At 43.7% G+C, this 21,341-nt stretch overlaps 1 protein-coding gene across 1 annotated transcript in view; it reads right to left on the bottom strand.

The window, feature by feature from the left end:
• The window catches only part of grip2b (glutamate receptor interacting protein 2b), a gene marked incomplete at both ends in the record, with an annotated part of 46,109 nt that overhangs the window by 773 nt on the left and 23,995 nt on the right, over window positions 1-21,341 (bottom strand). The window contains 13 exons of the mRNA XM_084184937.1: window positions 2,428-2,652; window positions 2,852-2,966; window positions 7,096-7,261; window positions 7,578-7,739; window positions 7,922-8,061; window positions 12,460-12,604; window positions 13,070-13,215; window positions 13,511-13,574; window positions 14,080-14,160; window positions 14,598-14,743; window positions 16,708-16,894; window positions 17,207-17,380; window positions 17,656-17,775. Coding sequence (XP_084041063.1) covers window positions 2,428-2,652; window positions 2,852-2,966; window positions 7,096-7,261; window positions 7,578-7,739; window positions 7,922-8,061; window positions 12,460-12,604; window positions 13,070-13,215; window positions 13,511-13,574; window positions 14,080-14,160; window positions 14,598-14,743; window positions 16,708-16,894; window positions 17,207-17,380; window positions 17,656-17,775 — 1,871 coding nt within the window. The remainder of the gene's footprint in view (window positions 1-2,427; window positions 2,653-2,851; window positions 2,967-7,095; window positions 7,262-7,577; window positions 7,740-7,921; window positions 8,062-12,459; window positions 12,605-13,069; window positions 13,216-13,510; window positions 13,575-14,079; window positions 14,161-14,597; window positions 14,744-16,707; window positions 16,895-17,206; window positions 17,381-17,655; window positions 17,776-21,341) is intronic.

The raw sequence follows: 21,341 nt of genomic DNA, 5'->3' as shown, positions 1-21,341 counted from the left end.
AGGTAATTATACCAATATCAACAGTCATTCAATCACAGGAGGTTGGTAGCACCTTAATTGGGGAGGACGGGCTTGGGGTAATGGCTGGAGCGGAATTGGTGGAATGGTATCAAATACAGCGAACACATGGTGTCCTTGGGCTTGATGCCATTCCATTCGCTCCATTCCAGCAATTATTATGAGCCGTCCTCCCCTCAGCAGACTCAATCTGCAATGAATGTTTGTTTTTTAAGAGTGGGGTTAGATTCAGTTACTAAGTGCTTGTGCCCTCATTCAACCCCACTGCCTAAACCAACAGTACACTGCAGCACAATAGAACAGACTTCTACTGTACATGTAGTGGGGTCACGGGATGTGGCGAGGGGACAATAGGGCTCACAACACCAGGAGCTAGTGCACTACATTATAATGAGCAGGCTCAGTGTGCAGTGTTATATGTTTGTTATCTATTATCCCACACACTACAAGTCCTGACTGGCCTGGCATTCACTGAGTCCAGTTACACTCCAGTGATGGGCAGGGTAGCGTGCAGTTCAGTTAGTGAAGGGTGAGGCTCAGGGTAAGATATTAATTGAACCCAACAGGCATGTTCTCCCTGGAGACTGCTGTTTGTGCCATATTACACAACGGGTGGTTCTAATCCTGAAGGCTGATTGGTTAAAACCCCATTCCAGCTTGTGTCTATTCCACAAGTAATTTATAAACTTGATCTCCACTATAAAAAGCATCTGGACATTATCTCACATTTCTTTTAGACTAACATTTCGTTTTCAACAGCGGAGATTTGAAAAACCTTGCTGTCTGTCTCTCCGACATTTGCAACATTGTTTCAATATTGAAATTCGATCTCCAGCTGTCACATAGTAATGAACTTGTCGGGAGTCAAGACGAGAGACAGGCAGCGTTTCTCAGCCGTTCAAAATCATGAATCAGCTGGCATCATTTTTATGGATATATACAAAGAAACAAGGTACATTGAAATAAGGTCAAATGAAACAAAGTGCAGCTAGTTTGCAGTCTTTCCAGCTTCAGTTTGAAGTGATTGTGTTACTGTAGCTGTGCTGTTGGCTACCTCCTCTGAACAACAGTGTCCTGACGAGAGAGCACATTTTCTATACCAGCCGAAATCACGCCTCATTAGCTCATTGTTATGGATGTATCCAAATAAATGTCACTAGAAAACAGCTTAAACAAATGCAAATGCAGCTACTGTTGTTATTCTGGCTGCACTGTTTGACATGACTGTAAATTAGCCGTGGGTTGGCTAGTTAGCAAGCAAGGGATAAGAACGTTGCGAGCCACTATGGCAATGGAACGACTGGGTCGCGTCCATAGAAACAGATCAAAAAGACTGAACGACTGGGTCGCGTCCATAGAAACAGATCAAAAAGACTGAAAGACTGGGTCGCGTCCATAGAAACAGATCAAAAAGACTGAACGACTGGGTCGCGTCCATAGAAACAGATCAAAAAGACTGATCATATAGAAACAGAAACATAGAAACAGATCAAAAAGACTGAAAGACTGGGTCGCGTCCATAGAAACAGATCAAAAAGACTGAACGACTGGGTCGCGTCCATAGAAACAGATCAAAAAGACTGAACGACTGGGTCGCGTCCATAGAAACAGATCAAAAAGACTGAACGACTGGGTCGCGTCCATAGAAACAGATCAAAAAGACTGAAAGACTGGGTCGCGTCCATAGAAACAGATCAAAAAGACTGAATGACTGGGTCGCGTCCATAGAAACAGATCAAAAAGACTGAACGACTGGGTCGCGTCCATAGAAACAGATAAAAAAGACTGAACGACTGGGTCGCGTCCATAGAAACAGATAAAAAAGACTGAACGACTGGGTCGCGTCTCTGGCAACCGAACCGATAGAACGAACGACCAGCCGGCTTGGGTAGCAACCCTAGATTTGTGTCGGGACTATATATTGTGGAAGGATGAAATAGTATGAATAAATTAATCAAAATAACATTTTTTAATGAAAATATGTCAATCGTTATTTGAATACGTTGGTAACCCGTTGTATAAAAGTGATAATGCCCTTGAAGCGGGTGTTTGGTAGATATATCGACTTCGTCTCGGGCCTAACAACACCCATGCCAATATATCCTCAAAATACCAGCTTCTTGGGCATTATCACTTAAATGTAGAGTAGGGTCAGGCTACAGTTCACTGATCAATACCTTTACAGGGTTGTCGATTATATGGTAGCTAGTCATGCTTTAAGCCTGGATTGGATTGGAAATCACTCCACATCATTCCCCATGGACCAGGGTTGACATAAGTTCGCATTTCAAGTTAGTGAATTCATGAAGTGAACTGAAATTCCAATCATTTTTCAGTCCATGAATAGGAACTTTAATGCACTTTCTAAATGAACTGAATTGAGATGCCCCTTCCCATCCTGCTATATACCTTCAGTAGTTCCAGGGCTGTAGGGGAAGTGGTCTCCTGGGCCTCTACTCTCCCTCTGGGGGGTGTGTCCCTGGTCCTGTTGGACCTCTGCAGGTTGCCTTTGGTCTTGGGCTCGTTATGGATGGGACCCCTCTTCACGGGACTGATTCTGCTCTGTAGCATTGAGTCTTCCTGGGACTTGGTCTCCTCCAGATACAGGCTAAGAGTGCTGCCTGTCATGGACGCCTGGGAGAAGACAACAGGATTGTTAAATTATAGGCATGTGAAGGAAATAACTTAATATACTGCACGCACGTTCCTATGTACACACAGCTTGACTGAATAGAAAAGGTGGTAGCGTGTGTCTGGACTGTCTAGACAATCAGACTTTTGCATTGCTTCATTTAGTAGTAGATTGGAACAGATGGAGGGAGATGTAGCCTACCTCCAGCTCCCTGAGTATCTCTGATTGGCCGCAGGTCTCTAGGTCCTGCAGGGCCTGGGACCAGAAGCTGTCCTCCTGGTTCAGGGTGCCATGGCAACGAGGGGGGCTGGCATATCTATGACAACGAGTAACCAGAACATCAGAGGAGCCTTGCTGTGCTGGGACTGCGGACGTTTGCGTCTGGTTTGAAACGGGTGTGGCCTGCAAAGCAGTGTGGGTAATGCAGGCATTGCACTGCATGGCGGCGAGAGGTCCTTTAAAAACCTTTCAGGCCTCAGGGAGGGCAAGCGTTAACTCTCTCACTATCACAGTAGCAGCGCAAAACAGTGTATTCCCCTAGAACAGACAGAGCCTTCATGCAGATAGTTCACAGATTAAAAGTTAGGCCACCCAAAAAGTATTTAAGAGTTGACAGTTTGTGCCAGTGAGGGACACAAAAGTTGAGAAAAAAAGAAAGTCAAGAGTCAAGAGTGAGGCAACAGACAAGGAACAGGTGTGTGTCCATGGGGCCTTTGGGTGCTTTAGAGAGACAGGTTTGGTGAAGGCAGAAGCGACAAAGAAAAATATGTGTTTATGTGAAACACCAGGAACCTCACGGGCAGTTAGTAAAGCAGATGAGAGAGAGAATACCTGAGAAAGAAAGAAAAGGCACAGATAGACAAAGCACGACAACATGGAGGAATGAAACAGCTGTGGAGATTTAGAGAAAAATTCTAAAGCCAAATATTTGAGTGAAGTTGCAGATTTCTTGGATTCACTTTACAAATCGATAGCTGGCAGTGAATCAATACATATTGAGTTTTAGACTAAACCGGACTTGAAAGATATTATTTTTTCAACGTTTATGTTGCTCATTGCTTACATACATCAATAGAGGCATACAGAAGGCATACTTGTAGATTAAAAGGAAAAAATAACAACATTGAAAGCCACAAAATGAAACAAGATGTTTGATGTAAAATTATTATACCTATTAAATCCATTAGCCAGGTCCAGATCTGCATGTGCTTTAGGAGTCAGATACAGTGGGGAAAAAAAAGTATTTAGTCAGCCACCAATTGTGCAAGTTCTCCCACTTAAAAAGATGAGAGGCCTGTAATTTTCATCATAGGTACACGTCAACTATGACAGAAAATCACATTGTAGGATTTTTAATGAATTTATTTGCAAATTATGGTGGAAAATAAGTATTTGGTCACCTACAAACAAGCAAGATTTCTGGCTCTCACAGACCTGTAACTTCTTCTTTAAGAGGCTCCTCTGTCCTCCACTCGTTACCTGTATTAAAGGCACCTGTTTGAACTTGTTATCAGTATAAAAGACACCTGTCCACAACCTCAAACAGTCACATTCCAAACTCCACTATGGCCAAGACCAAAGAGCTGTCAAAGGACACCAGAAACAAAATTGTAGACCTGCACCAGGCTGGGAAGACTGAATCTGCAATAGGTAAGCAGCTTGGTTTGAAGAAATCAACTGTGGGAGCAATTATTAGGAAATGGAAGACATACAAGACCACTGATAATCTCCCTCGATCTGGGGCTCCACGCAAGATCTCACCCCGTGGGGTCAAAATGATCACAAGAACGGTGAGCAAAAATCCCAGAACCACACGGGGGGACCTAGTGAATGACCTGCAGAGAGCTGGGACCAAAGTAACAAAGCCTACCATCAGTAACACACTACGCCACCAGGGACTCAAATCCTGCAGTGTCAGACGTGTCCCCCTGCTTAAGCCAGTACATGTCCAGGCCCGTCTGAAGTTTGCTAGAGTGCATTTGGATGATCCAGAAGAGGATTGGGAGAATGTCATATGGTCAGACGAAACCAAAATAGAACTTTTTGGTAAAAACTCAACTCGTCGTGTTTGGAGGACAAAGAATGCTGAGTTGCATCCAAAGAACACCATACCTACTGTGAAGCATGGGGGTGGAAACATTATGCTTTGGGGCTGTTTTTCTGCAAAGGGACCAGGACGACTGATCAAATCAAATCAAATCAAATCAAATCAAATTTTATTGGTCACATGCGCCGAATACAACAGGTGCAGACATTACAGTGAAATGCTTACTTACAGCCCTTAACCAACAGTGCATTTATTTTAAACAAAAAAGTAAGAATAAAACAACAACAAAAAAGTGTTGAGAAAAAAAGAGCAGAAGTAAAAATAAAGTGACAGTAGGGAGGCTATATATACAATAGAATAAAGTGACAGTAGGGAGGCTATATATACAGGGGGGTACCGTTGCATAGTCAATGTGCGGGGGCACCGGCTAGTTGTGGTAGTTGAGGTAATATGTACATGTGGGTAGAGTTAAAGTGACTATGCATAAATACTTAACAGAGTAGCAGCAGCGTAAAAAGGATGGGGTGGGGGGACAGTGCAAATAGTCCGGGTAGCCATGATTAGCTGTTCAGGAGTCTTATGGCTTGGGGGTAGAAGCTGTTGAGAAGTCTTTTGGACCTAGACTTGGCACTCCGGTACCGCTTGCCGTGCGGTAGCAGAGAGAACAGTCTATGACTAGGGTGACTGGAGTCTTTGGCAATTTTGAGGGCCTTCCTCTGACACCGCCTGGTATAGAGGTCCTGGATGGAAGGGAGCTTTGCCCCAGTGATGTACTGGGCCATACGCACTACCCTCTGTAGTGCCTTGCGGTCAGAGGCCAAGCAGTTGCCATACCAGGCGGTGATGCAACCAGTCAGGATGCTCTCGATGGTGCAGCTGTAGAATTTTTTGAGGATCTGAGGACCCATGCCAAATCTTTTTAGTCTCCTGAGGGGGAATAGGCTTTGTCGTGCCCTCTTCACGACTGTCTTGGTGTGTTTGGACCATGATAGTTCGTTGGTGATGTGGACACCAAGGAACTTGAAGCTCTCAACCTGTTCCACTACAGCCCCGTCGATGAGAATGGGGGCGTGCTCAGTCCTCTTTTTTTTCCTGTAGTCCACAATCATCTCCTTTGTCTTGGTCACGTTGAGGGAGAGGTTGTTGTCCTGGCACCACACGGCCAGATCTCTGACCTCCTCCCTATAGGCTGTCTCATCGTTGTCGGTGATCAGGCCTACCACTGTTGTGTCGTCGGCAAACTTAATGATGGTGTTGGAGTCGTGCCTGGCCATGCAGTCATGGGTGAACAGAGAGTACAGGAGGGGACTGAGCACGCACCCCTGAGGGGCCCCCGTGTTGAGGATCAGTGTGGCAGATGTGTTGTTACCTACCCTTACCACCTGGGGGCGGCCCGTCAGGAAGTCCAGGATCCAGTTGCAGAGGGAGGTGTTTAGTCCCAGGATCCTTAGCTTAGTGATGAGCTTTGAGGGCACTATGGTGTTGAATGCTGAGCTGTAGTCAATGAATAGCATTCTCACATAGGTGTTCCTCTTGTCCAGGTGGGAAAGGGCAGTGTGGAGTGCGATAGAGATTGCATCATCTGTGGATCTGTTGGGGCGGTATGCAAATTGGAGTGGGTCTAGGGTTTCTGGGATTATGCTGTTGATGTGAGCCATGACCAGTCTTTCAAAGCACTTCATGGCTACAGACGTCAGTGCTACGGGTCGGTAGTCATTTAGGCAGGGTAAAGGAAAGAATGAAAAGGAAAGAATGAATGGGGCCATGTATCGTGAGATTTTGAGTGAAAACCTCCTTCCATCAGCAAGGGCATTGAAGATGAAACGTGGCTGGGTCTTTCAGCATGACAATGATCCCAAACACACCGCCCGGGCAATGAAGGAGTGGCTTCGTAAGAAGCATTTCAAGGTCTCCAGATCTCAACCCCATAGAAAATCTTTGGAGGGAGTTGAAAGTCCGTGTTGCCCAGTGACAGCCCCAAAACATCACTGCTCTAGAGGAGATCTGCATGGAGGAATGGGCCAAAATACCAGCAACAGTGTGTGAAAACCTTGTGAAGACTTACAGAAAACGTTTGACCTGTGTCATTGCCAACAAAGGGTATATAACAAAGTATTGAGAAACTTTTGTTATTGACCAAATACTTATTTTCCACCATAATTTGCAAATAAATTCATTAAAAATCCTACAATGTGATTTTCTGGATTTAATTTTCTCATTTTGTCTGTCATAGTTGATGTGTACCTATGATGAAAATTACAGGCCTCTCTCATCTTTTTAAGTGGGAGAACTTGCACAATTGGTGGCTGACTAAATACTTTTTTTCCCCACTGTAAAGCACAAACAGACCCGGAACCAGGCTACTAATCCATGGTTCTAGTCTGAAGTAAGCACTCACCCAGCAGCCTTATCCCAGTCATCCTCAGTGTATCTCCCATCGTAGAGGTGGGAGTGGTGGGTAAGGCCGGTAAGGCCAGTGGAGGTGAGGTGAGTCCTGGGCGGTTTGGTGCGTCTCCACTCGTTAGGCTGGAAGGTCAAATCCGCAGATCTGTGGAGATACGTTCCTGCACACAAAGGACAAAAACAAACATAAATAAAGATGATAACATTCTACCCACCCCTAACAACTGATTTAAGGACAGTCATGTGAGCATAGCAATCGTCTAAAGTGGCCTAAGCTGGTTGTCTAAACTGGTAATGACTATGCTGCCGTGTTACATTTGACATTTTAGTCATTTAGCAGACGCTCTTATCCAGAGCGACTTACAATTAGTGAGTGTATACATTTTCATACTGGCCCCCCGTGGGAATCGAACCCACAACCCTGCCGTTGCAAGCGCCATGCTCTACCAACTGAGCTACACAGGGTTCTGTCCTCACCTTGGCTGCCGGAACAGTCCCAGGAGCTCACGGCAGAGTCCACGCTGGGCCCGGTGGTAGAGTACACCCCTGAGTGTTTACTGGTCTTCTGGGAGTCAGTCAGCTCATCCTCTGTGTCGCTCAGGAACCCTGCCTGCTCCGACGTCTGCTGCCCATCCGATTCTGCATGGGAACAGAGAGAGACAGTAAATGGAGAGGTAAGAGAGAATCCTAACTCAATTATGTAATGAAAGGTAATGTATTTATGTCAATGGAACTCTTCTAACAAATACGAGGCTCAGCATCTCCTTCCATGCATTCTTTTTTAAAGCAACTTGATTAACAAACTTAATAACAGTACATACCGTCTTGGCGTTTCTTGATCTTGAGGGTGACAGTCTCTCCGGCCATTTGGAGTAGATGGATGGCCTCGCTCAGGGGTTTCCCCTTCAGACTCACACAATTGATGGCCAGGACACGGTCCCCTATATGGATGGCACCAGTCCTACAGACAGAAGACAATATTTGTATTCCTTTAAAGGAAGACGCCCCTTGTCATTTCCTAGGGTATCTTGAGACAACAGATATAGTGCATTCGGAAAATATTCAGACCCCTTGACTTTTTCCAACTTTTTACAGCCTTATTCTAAAATGGATGAAATTGTTTTTCAATCTACATACAATAACCCATAATGACAAAGCAAAAACAGGTTTTTAGAAATGTTTGCAAATGTATTACAATTAAAAAACGGAAATATCACATTTACATAAGTATTCAGACCCTTTACTCAGTACTTTGTTGAAACACCTTTGGCAGTGATTACAGCCTCGAGTCTTCTTGGGTATGACCCTACAAGCTTGGCACACCTGTATTTGGGGAGTTTCTCCCATTCTTCTCTGCAGATCCTCTCAAGCTCTGTCAGGTTGGATGGGGAGCGTCGCTGCACAGCTATTTTCAGTTCTCTCCAGAGATGTAAGATCGGGTTCAAGTCCGGGCTCTGGCTGGGCCACTCAAGGACATTCAGAGACTTGTCCCGAAGCCACTCCTGCGTTGTCTTGGCTGTGTGCTTAGGGTTAGTTGGTAGAGCATGGCACTCGCAACTCCAGGGTTGTGGGTTCGATTTCCACAGGGGGCCAGTATGAAAAATGTATGCACTCACTAAAACTGTAAGTCGCTCTGGATAAGAGCGTCTGCTAAATGACTAAAATGTAAAAATGTTGTCCTGTTAGAAGGTGAACCGTCGCCCCAGTCTGAGGTCCTGAGCAGGTTTTCATCAAGGATATCTCTGTACTTTACTCCGTTCATCTTTCCCTCGATCCTGACAGTCCCTGCCGCTGAAAAACATCCCCAAAGCATGATGCTGCCACCACCATTCTTCATTGTAGGGATGGTGCCAGGTTTCCTCCAGACGTGACGCTTGGAATTCAGGCCAAAGAGTTTAATCTTGGTTTCATCAGACCAGAGAATCTTGTTTCTCATGGTCTGAGAGTCTTTAGGTGCCTTTTGGCAAACTCCAGCGGGCTGTCATGTGCCTTTTACTGAGGAATGGCTTCCGTCTGGCCACTCTACCATAAAGGCCTGATTGGTGGAGTGCTGCATAGATGGTTGTCCTTCTGGAAAGTTCTCCCATCTCAACAGAGGACCTCTGGAGCTCTGTCAGAATGACCATCGGGTCTTGGTCACCTCCCTGACCAAGGCCCTTCTCCCCCGATTGCTCAGTTTGGCCAGGCGGCCAGCTCTAGGAAGAGTCTTGATGGTTCCAAACTTCTTCCATTTAAGAATGATGGAGGCCACTGTGTTCTTCGGAACCTTCAATGCTGCAGAAATTCTTTGGTACCCTTCCCCAGATCTGTGCCTCGACACAATCCTGTCTCTGCGCTCTTCGGACAATTGCTTCGACCTCATGGCTTGGTTTTTGCTCTGACATGCACTGTTAACTGTGGGACCTTATATAGACAGGTGTGTGCCTTTCCAAATCATGTCCAATCAATTGAATTTATCACAGGTGGACTCCAATCAAGTTGTAGAAACCTGTTTTTGCTTTGTCATTATGGGGTATTGTGTGTAGATTGATGAGGAAAAAATTTATTTTCTCCATTTTACTTTTCTCCATTTTAGAATAAGGCTGTAACCTAACAGAATGTGGAAAAAGTGAAGGGGTCTGAATACTTTCCGAATGCACTGTACATATCAAGCATATTACAAACATTAGATAAGATAAGTAAACAAGAAGGTAATTGGTTGTTCAAACCACCTAAAACCAATTTCGGCATAGAGGATGGGAATAAACGCTCAAGCAGGCTCTCACCACTGGTGGTTGTGATGACATGCTGTAACGCCCTTAAACAAGTGTATTCAAATACTTTTGTTTTGTGTGCCAACGCTAAGGGTAGGGGAAAAACACTGCAGTTAAGCAGTCACTCCTCCATGGCTCTGTGCTTCTTCACAGCTCAGTTCTCTTCCCTGAAGCACATGCAGATTTGGAACCAGGCTAGGTCTGTGAGAGGTTTTGCTGAGAAAGCGACTTCCTGCTATCCTGTGGAAACCTTGTGTTTGAACCTCCTAACTGTAACAATACAATAGATAATTTAATTTTTTACATATTTTACTTTTTCATCCTATTAATCGAATATAATACAGCAGCTTGCGAAAGTATTCACCCCCCTTGGCATTTTTCCTATTTTGTGCCTGATTTTTTGGGGGTTTGTGTCATTTTATTTACACAACATGCCTACCACTTTGAAGATGCAAAATAAAAATAAATGTGAAACAAACAAGAAATTAGACAAAAAAACGGAAAACTTCAGCGTGCATAACTACTCACACCCTCCCAAAGTCAATACTTTGTAGAGCCACTTTTTGCAGCAATTACAGCTGCAAGTCTCTTGGAGTATGTCTCTATAAGCTTGGCACATCTAGCCACTGGGATTGTTGCCCATTCTTCAAGGCAAAACTGCTCCAGCTCCTTCAAGTTGGATGGGTTCCGCTGGTGCACAGCAATCTTTAAGTCATACCACAGATTCTCAATTGGATTGAGGTCTGGGCTTTGAATAGGCCATTCCAAGACATTTAAATATTTCCCCTTAAACCATTTGAGTGTTGCTTTAGCAGTATGCTTAGGGTCATTGTCCTGCTGGAAAGTGAACCTCCGTCCCAGTCTCAAATCTCTGGAAGACTGAAACAGGTTTCCCTCAAGAATTTCCCTGTATTTAGCGCCATCCATCATTCCTTCAATTCTGACCAGTTTCCCAGTCCCTGCCGATGAAAAACATCCCCACAGCATGATGCTGCCACCACCATGCTTCAGTGTGGGGATGGTGTTCTCGGGGTGATGAGAGGTGTTGGGTTTGCGCCAGACATAACGTTTTCCTTGATGGCCAAAAAGCTCAATTTTAGTCTCATCTGACCAGAGTACCTTCTTCCATATGTTTGGGGAGTCTCCCACATGCCTTTTGGCGAACACCAAATGTGTTTGCTTATTTTTTTTCTTTAAGCAATGGCTTTTTTCTGGCCACTCTTCCGTAAAGCCCAGCTCTGTGGAGTGTACAGCTTAAAGTGATCCTATGGACAGATACTCCAATCTCCGCTGTGGAGCTTTGAAGCTCCTTCAGGGTTATCTTTTGTCTCTTTGTTGCCTCTCTGATTAATGCCCTCCTTGCCTGGTCCGTGAGTTTTGGTGGGCGGCCCTCTCTTGGCAGGTTTGTTGTGGTGCAATATTCTTTCCATTTTTTAATAATGGATTTAATGGTGCTCCGTGGGATGTTCAAAGTTTCAGATATTTTTTCATAATCCAACCCTAACCTGTACTTCTCCACAACTTTGTCCCTGACCTGTTTGGGGAGCTCCTTGGTCTTCATGGTGCCCCTTGCTTAGTGGTGTTGCAGACTCTGGGGCCTTTCAGAACAGGTGTATATATATTGAGATTATGTGACAGATCATGTGACACTTAGATTGCACACAGGTGGACTTCATTTAATTAATTATGTGACTTCTGGAGGTAATTGGTTGCACCAGATATTATTTAGGGGCTTCATAGCAAAGGGGGTGAATACATATGCACGCACCACTTTTCCGTTATTAATTATTTTGAATTCTTTGAAATAAGTTATTTTTTTCATTCAAATTTGGACTATTTTGTGTATGTCCATTACATGAAATTCAAATAAAAATCCATTTAAATTACAGGTTGTAATGCAACAAAATAGGAAAAACGCCAACGGGATGAATACTTTTGCAAGGCACTATTGACAATAATATCGATGAAACAATATATTGGTCGAGCTCTAATAAGAAGGTGATAAAGGAGTGTTATGATAGCTCCTTATCTGTTTCAGAGACTTTCTGTATCGTTGTGGCCTTGAAACAGCCTGGCTGTCCAGTTTGCCGAGAGAGTAACAAAGAGCTGACTAAGCCAACAACAGACCAGACAGCTATTGTTTACTGACATATATTACACAGTGTGGCTTTGAGGGCTTGCTTTTTGAATCAAAATCACAGTCTGTAGGGTCCTTATTTCAACCATAAATCATAACCATAATAGGAGAGTCGAGGTGCATCTCAATAGTCCTACCGTCTAAAGAGTCTTCCTCTATCTAGACTGACAGACAGAAAGCAGATCCCAGGTAGGCATCCACCATATTGCTTTCACCTAGCCTGTCTATACATACAGTACAGATGAAGCAGAGGAGACAAAGGACTTTTGAGCCAGTCTATGGGAGAATCTCAATTACATACTCCTCGTGCCTTCTCTCCTCGCCTCCTTCTCAAAACCCATTGGACGAAAAGGTCAGAGGGGAGAGGGCGCGAGGAGTATGCAATTGAGATCTTCCCTATAGTCTCAACCACTCTTATAATAGCAGCGCCAACCTCATGCCCCTGACACCTGAACCCCAACCCTCTCACCTTTCGGCCAAGCCCTTCTTGGTGAGGCCTGAGATGACGATGGGGTCAAAGGGCTCCTCTGTGCCTGAGATGGTGATACCCAGCGGGCCGTTGTAACGCTTCAGCTCCACCGTGTAGATAATGGAACCAGACATCTCCAGCTCATCTGAAAGGGAGCGAGAGAGCATGCATAACAGCTCAGAACATGTATAAATATGACAGGTATTACATAAGGGATAAACTAGACCAAACAGCTCAAATCTGGGTCACATGCACACTAGCTAGCACACAACATCAGACATGAGTCACATATTAAATGTAAAAACAGGCCACATGACATAAATCAATGCACCATGACACTCCGCTACAATTCATTTTACAGTTTCAGATGGTATTTTACAGAAAAATAAGTGGGCACTTACAGTACAATCACACATTAACTTTATTGTGTCAAATGGTATGCAATGATGTTTGTTTATACTAGGTAAATAGACAGAAATGTCTTGATACAGTCTGGAGATGTTTCCACTAGGGAATTCAACCTCATTGGACAGAAATGTGTCCTTTAGACCAACCTCTCCACGCAAGACTGCATCTTTATTGTTGAAGCATGACTCGGTGTTCATCCTACCAGCGTTATCCTCGTCCTTCTGGATCCGGAGCTTGACCATGTCCTCTGCCTGCTGCAGCACGTGCATGGCGTCCTCCATGGTGCAGTTCTCCAGACGCACGTTATCGATGGCCAGCAGCCTGTCCCCTGGCTCCAAGGTGCCTGTCCTATTAGCAGGCAGGGGAGAGGAGGGCAGCAAATTAAACCAGATAAAACATCAAGTGATACTTTGTCTGTTTGTACCTGACATTTGCTTTGCATCTTAAAGACACTATTACTAGGGCCCTCTTTCCTGGTAAGGTCACATGGTGAGGAAAAACTACTGGTTCTACTCATGATTAGTATCACTGCATTTCAGACTTAACTAACCCCAGACCAGAGGCAGTAAAGCAAGTAATTTGGACGTTTCTTTGCTGATCTTATCAGCATGACTCCTCCATGTGATTGGGATGTGGGACATACCTGTGGGCTATGCTTCCTTTTCTGATGTCAGAGATGATGAGAGGTTTGTCGGGTCTCTTGCTTGCTGTTCAAACAGAGACACCTTTACATTAAACTTTCATAACATCCACAGTGATAATAGCAGGGAATAGATATCACATTTATCAGGAGTTGAATGTAACCCAAATGATTTTCATTTGCTCTGGATACCTGCATGCTCCACTTCAGTGCACACATCCACAACAGTCCCAAATCATTGCATGTATAAGAAGTTAACTGTTGGCCTGCCCTACTACCTTCAGTATATGTGGTATCACTTCCTTAAAATCCTCTCTGTGCTACAGAGAATTTCTGTCCTTTGTTTTTCCAGGCTTTTTAAAGTGTGAAAGAGTTGATGATAAATGCTTGTATTAGATCACTATTATTCATCAGACATAATTAGGCAGTAGCTTTCATGACAGTCTATGAGACCAGTTAAGGATCACAGAGCATTGATCCACAGAGCATTGATCCACAGAGAGAGATATCAAGGCAAAGGGATCTCATGTTGGGCTATGTTGCCCCCTGCTGTTCGCATCTGGTACTCTCACCACTGATGGTGATGCCAAGTTCCACTCCTTTCCTCTTGGGCAGTTTCACATGGAATGTGCCACTACTTGGAACCACTGATTCTAATGGGGGACAAAACATGAAATTAACACATTGATTAAAGCAAAAATAACAAAAATGCAGACTGTCAAATTATTGTCTATTATTTTTAACTTAATTTAACTTTTAACTCATATTAAGGAAAAATGTACTAACTATGACTGTGATACAGTATGTGGTTGTCTCACCTAGCTATCTTAAGATGAACGCACTAACTAAAGTCGCTCTGGCTCTAAATGACTAAAATATAAAATTGATAAAAGAGATGCTATTTCCAACTTTGATGAACAAATTGGTAGCTCAATTGGTAGAGCATGGCGCTTGTAGTGGGTTCGATCCCCGGGACCACCCATACGTAAAAATGTATGCACACATGACTGTAAGTCGCTTTGGATAAAAGTGTCTGCTAAATGGCATATTATTATTATTATTATTATATTATTATTATTATTATTATTACCTGCTACATCAAACTCGACCTCCAAGGTGACCTTATTGGCCAAAGCGGCATTTCGCAGCAGTTGATTGGCTTCCTCCAGTGTTCCATCCTCTGTAGGGATTCTGTTGATGAACAGGAGTCTGTCCCCCACATGCAGAAGCCCACATCTGACAACACAAAGCACAGTTAGAAGAGTACAATAGAGGAAAATTGGTTATTCTGTGTGGCATTCAGCATATTTTAGATAGAAATGTCAAATTCCTTTTCATAGTGAATGTGGCCTTTATACAGTTAGACTAGACAGACATTTATCCAAATGAACAGTTGTTAGGAACAGTTTTTCCCAATACTTCTCTCGTTTACGGCCCATTTCCCAGACCCAGATCAAGCCTACTCTGAAACAAAAAAGCATTTTCAGCGGAGACCATGAGAGTCCTGCTGTAAAGCGATAAGAAACCTTATCCATGTTGACTACTACCATTAAATCTGTTATATGGAGCATAAACACATTTACAGATCCATCTTGTTTTTTTTACGCTCATGACTCTGCTTTAGATTTCAGAGATAAGTATCAGTCAATTGAAATAAATTAATTAGGCCATAATCTATGGATTTCACATGACTGGGAATACAGATACACGTGGTCTGCGGTTTTGAGGCCAGTTGGACGTACTGCCAAATTCTCTAAAATGACGTTGGAGGCGGCTTATGGTAGAGAAGTGAACATTTAATTATCTGGCAACAGCTCTGGTGGACATTCCTGCAGTCAGCATGCCAATTGCACACTCCCTCAAAACTTGAGACATCTGTCGCATTGTGTTGTGTGACAAAATTGCACATTTTAGAATGGCCTTTTATTGTCCCCAGCACAAGGTGCACCTGTGCAATGATCATGCTGTTTAATCAGCTTCTTGATATTCCACACCTGTCAGGTGGATGGATTAACTTGGCAAAGGAGAAATCCTCACTAAAAGGAATGTAATTAATTTCTGCACAAAATTTGAGAGAACTAAGGTCTTTGTGCATATGGAACATTTCTAGGATCTTTTATTTCAGCTCATGAAACATGGGACCAACACTTTACATGTTGCATTTATATTTTTATTTAGTATATTTCAACTCCATTTTGACCTTTTGATCTCATCTCACTGATAACTGTCATCAACAAACCACTGAGTCATGACCCTGAAGGGCACAATCAACTCATGTCCTGTTCTGGCAAGGAGCAATGGGAAACCTTTAAGTAAACGTATTTTCCCAGCAATATTTCTGACTCCAGTGACACTGTGGAATAATTAATCAATATGTCACCGAAGTAGAACAAATCTTGAGCATCTCTCTGATAACAAAATTACTCTTCACCTTGCTTGACCTTGAATAAGGGCACAGACACTTCACCAAACCACTTCCATTACACTCACACACACACACACTACAATCAGACACATACTTACTTCCATGATCACATAATGATCAGGACTCAGGACACACACATAGGAGCACTGTCAACTAAGATTAATTCACTAACCACTGCAATTTATTAACCTTTGCGTCAGTGCTGAGACGAACATTACAATAGGATGTTCTGCTTGAGTCACTCCCTCCCAACGGCGGGAGCCTTTTTTAATGGTATTAGACCACCAAGCGGACATGGCCTTCTGTTGTTCATACAAACACTTTCATTAATCTTACAAGACAAGGGCAAAGACCACACACTGTCCTAATCAGTGCTCGCTGTTAATTGGCCTGTATCGTGTTGCCTTAATCAATAAACAGATATTAAATGCAAGGATCAACATTAAGAGTTTTCAAGTGTGGTGTGACAAATAAATTACCGGGAAAGTAGACTAGAATCAATAAAGTTGCTTCTCACAAAAACAGATTCTAATACCACTGCACTGAAGTTATTCCCATTATCTCAAAGCAAAGTGCCTAATGTAATTGATAGGACATAGTGGATCAAACACTGCCGTCTTGGGTTAGGTAGGAGACCCAGATTAATACTCCTCAGAGAAAGCAGTGACTCTCCTCATCACTCCTGATGACGCCCCACCATCCTCGAGTGACTAACTGTACGTCTCTGTGTGGATGGCCGTGTGTGTGCGCGCATCTCTGTGTGTGGGTGGGTCACCTTTCGGCAGGGCTGTCGGGCTCAATGAAGCGGATGACTGGAGGAGCGGACAGGATCTCTGTGGCAAAGACACCCCCCTGCAGCTGAACCCCGAACCCTAGGAGTGGATCCCCCCTCAGGATGATCTCGCTGGTCTCCACGTGAACAACCTGACCCCCAGGGCCCACTGAGCTGGATGTTAGGGACACTGGCAGAGGAAGAGGGGGTGGATAGTGTGATAAATTGAGATGGATGGCGAGAGAGGGGGTGGGGGGGGGGGAGAAAGAAAAAATGGTCAGAGTGAAAAGAGAGCGTGAGAGAGAGAAAGGAAAAGTGATAGTGTTCGAGTGTGAAACGAAGAGAGCGAGTCAGCTATCAGCCTTTCCCTCAGTCATCTTCGTCTACGTCAGTGATCCGTCATCAGAGCGGTCACCACTTTGACGAGGGGAGGCAGGGTAAATTCTCAAACTATTATAAAACGCTGTTATGAATACACATGAAAAAAAAAAAATCCACATACGTGAGCTCTTGTGCTCCTTTCTCCGCTGGCGTCTCTTGTGTGTAGTGCTGCGGGGGCTTGTGGGGGCGACGGGGGGGATTGGGCAGGGCAGGGTGCTGCTGCCCTGACTGCCCTGGTTGCTGCTGTACCCTGAGGTGGCTGTAGAGGAAGGGGAGAAGCCACCACACACCAGAGCTGAAAGGACACATGCTCACAACATCAAACCAGTTCAAAGAGAAATCCCCTTCAAGGTAGAATAATGCAACTCGCCACTTGAACTGTAACTCCACGTGGGCTACATATGATGCTAATACAAAGTCAATGATATCACAACATCATTGGGATCATTCTAGGATCATTAACCAAAAACAAGACTGATGATCAACAGCAACTCAAAATACATACGTGTAACAAGGAAAAGGCTATATACTGTACTATACCCAGCAGCATATTCACGCATTCCAACTTACATTTGCAGTGGTCCTGCTGGTTGAGCTGGTGGCTGGGACTGCTCCATGTCTTGCAGTGTTGGGTGTGGCTGTAGTTGGCAGTGGGGTCCCAATGGTGAAGGTTGCTTTTCTGCACTTTCACTACGGCCACAAATAAACAAAAACACATTTAAAAGCTGTTTATTAGGAAAATCAATCTCTCTGCTCAGGCATGGCAATGCGCTAAATTCTACCCATGAAATCCTGCTTTCATTTCCATGTCTAAATTTGCACCACACTACACAGATCCTGCAGGATAACACCAAACAGAGTAATTGATATTTAATGGTACGCTAGATAATCCTGTGGCATTATGTATTTTTGTCAACACAGGAAGATCAGTGAGACACATATACTTGAATTCATTGAATGGAGCAAAGAAGGACAGAATGGCTGATCTTACATTTTTACTTTTATTAACAAGCTTCAACAAAGCTGCATGCAGATTGGAGAGCATTTAGACATTTTACTTAGGAAGAAAGCTAAATAACCTGTGTTTGAAAAAACACTGGCAGGTCAGTCAGAACTGACTCTCACTGAGCTAATACTGCCTTGAGGACATGCCATGTTTAATCTGCCTTCATTGAACACAGCTGAAACCCGAAAGGCTGATTGCAGATGATGCCTCTGTCATGATGATAAGGCATGTCTCGCCTCTCTCCTGATTGGCAGGCCAATTGACCAATTGAGCGTGAGCTGTCAGTGTCAAACCTGAGGGTAAAGGCGTCCGCATACCAAGGTTCGGCTTGCTCCTCGCAGAACTCGACTAGGCAAAGCAACAGTCTGCTCGCACACTCCCTAAAGACCTTCGCTTGAAAAACAAGAAAAAAGCTAGAATACTACTATTGTTTGTCCCTGTTGATACACCGTAGCAACAACATAGCCAGAAACACTTCTTCAAATGAGTCAGAATTAAGTAATCTGTCATTAATTTTGACATTTTTACAGAAGAGGTCTTAGTCGCACAATTTTACATCTAGCTAAGATGTTTGATGCAGTATTTCTCAAGTGAAATATTTGCATGAAAACTAGTTGTCTCTCATTAAATGCCAACAAACACTTAATGTTTCCACTCCTACTAGAAGTAGTACAAAAATTGTGAGCACGTACAGCCAAAAAAAAAACCTGCCTAAGACCAAAACGAACAAAAACATCCCAAAATGTAGTCATAAATTATGCAAAAACTGTTTTGACTGGTAAGCATTATTCGGTTGGGATTGGAGATAGATGCACAACCGAGAATAATGACTGGTCTGAAATGTTCCACTTTTATGATTGCATTTACAGTGTCGATAAGACTTTCACTCTTTTTACAAATTATTTGTATTCTTAAACGCTATAAAGCACAGGTTTTAGCCTAAAGATAGTGTTGGCTGTTATTTTCAATGTATTAAAACCAAATTGTTTATGAAACATTCAAGGGAAAAATGTGGAGTTATGCTCCACACTTGAATGCACCCAAACCTTGCAGCTATATTTAACGAGGAGAATTACACACAACAGTAATCCTCCGTGTTCCATTTGTACAGTCTTAATCTGTGACAGCCTCCCTCCTCACATAGAAGGATTTGCAGGAAACATGTTAATACACTACACAACCAAAAGTATGTGGACACCTGCTTGTCGAACAACTCATTCCAAAATCATGGGCATTAATATGGAGTTGGCTGCTATAACAACCTCCACTCTTCTGGGAAGGCTTTCCACTAGATGTTGGAACATTGCTGCGGGGACCTGCTTCTATTCAGCCACAAGAGCATTAGTGAGGTCGGGCACTGATGTTGGGCGATTAGGCCTGGCTCGCAGTCGGCGTTCCAATTCATCCCAAAGGTGTACGTCAGGGCTCTGTGAAGGCCAGTCAAGTTCTTCCACACTGACCTCGTCAAACCATTTCTGTATGGACCTCTCTTTGAGCACGGGGTCATCATAAACAGTTCCAGGGAAGGGAAATCTTAACCCTACAGCATACAATGACATTCTAGACTATTCTGTGCTTCCAGCTTTGTGGCAACAGTTTGGGGAAGGCCTTTTCCTAAGGGGCCTAGCCCGAACCATGAAAAACAGCCCCAGACCATTATTCCTCCTCCACCTAACTTTACAGTTGGCACTACGCATTGGGACAGGTAGCGTTCTCCTGGCATCCGCCAAACCCAGATTCATCCATCGGACTGCCAGATGGTGAAGCGTGATTCATCACTCCATAGAAGTTGTTTCCATTACTCCAGAGTCCAATGGCGGCGCGCTTTACACCATTCCAGCCGACGCTTGGCATTGTGCATGGTGATCTTAGGCTTTTATGCGGCTGACCAGCCATGGAAACCCATTTCATGAAGCTCCCGACGAACAGTTCTTGTGCTGACGTTGCTTCCAGAGGCAGTTTGGAACTCGGTAGTGAGTGTTGCAACCGAGGACAGACGGCTTCAGCACTCGGCGGTCCCGTTCTGTGAGCTTGTGTGGCCTACCAATTCGCGGCTGAGCCATTGTTGCTCCTAGATGTTTCCACTTCACAATAACAGCACTTACAGTTGTGTACGGTTCTTATGGTTGTTTCGTCAAATAAATATTGTGTCATTAGCGAGACACCCACTACCTAATGGAGTTGGACTGTATCACTAACTAATGCATGTACTCAAGATAATGAAAACAAATCAGGAAGTGTTTGACTGACTTTTGATTTGTGCCTATAAAATGTATTTTTTATGTCCTTCAAAGTTGGATTAGATATAGATTCATTATTGAAATGAAATGCCACAACATAATATTTTAATGATACATACGCTTTGGGTATCATACGTGATCATAAAATGCAATTTGTCTAATCCTCGCGGGGGATTTAATAAGACTGATATGGTAAGCAAAAAATTAGCAGTTTCTCTTCCCCAGTAAAGATAGGAAATAGAGTTCTTAAAGCGCTCCTCTAGGTGAGCTTAGCTCTAAGCTACAGGAGAAAAAAGTTTACAGGACCACAGAGTGAGATGGAAGTTTTGGAGGAGTGGGGGTCAGACATCATGTCCCCCTTCTTATGATTAGGCATAGGGGGTAGGAAAGGGTTAATGACAACCCCTTCAAATTAGTGGATTCGGCTATTTCAGCCACACCCGTTGCTGACAGGTGTATAAAATCGAGCACACAGCCATGCAATCTCCAAATCGTTGGATTTGCCCCAAACATAATGTTTTGTATTCAGAACATAAAGTTCATTTCTTTGCCAGATTTTTTGCAGTTTTACTTTAGTGCCTTATTGCAAACAGGATGCATGTTTTGGAATATTTGTTATTCTGTACAAGCTTCCTTCTTTTCACTCTGTCATTTAGGTTAGTATGGTGGAGTAACGACCATGTTGTTCATCCATCCTTGGTTTTCTCCTATCACAGCCAATAAACTCTGTAGGCTAACTGTTTTATAGTCACCATTAGTCTCATGGTGAAATCCCTGAGCGGTTTCCTTCCTCTCCGGCAACTGAGTTAGGAAGGACACCTGTATCTTTATAGTGACTGGGTGTATTGATACACCATCCAAAGTGTAACTGGGATATTCAATGTCTGTTTTTATTTTTTTTTGTTTTTTTACCCATCTACCAATAGGTGACCTTCTTTGCGAGACATTGGAAAACCTCCCTGGTCTTTGGGGTTGTATCTTTGTTTGAAATTCACTGCTCGACTGAGGGA

The sequence above is a fragment of the Coregonus lavaretus genome (genome assembly GCF_964263955.1).
Source record: "Coregonus lavaretus genome assembly, chromosome: 20".
Taxonomy (NCBI): Eukaryota; Metazoa; Chordata; class Actinopteri; order Salmoniformes; family Salmonidae; genus Coregonus; species Coregonus lavaretus.
The sequence above is the reverse complement of the archived record's forward strand: the minus strand, read 5'-3'. Positions and strand labels throughout refer to the sequence as shown.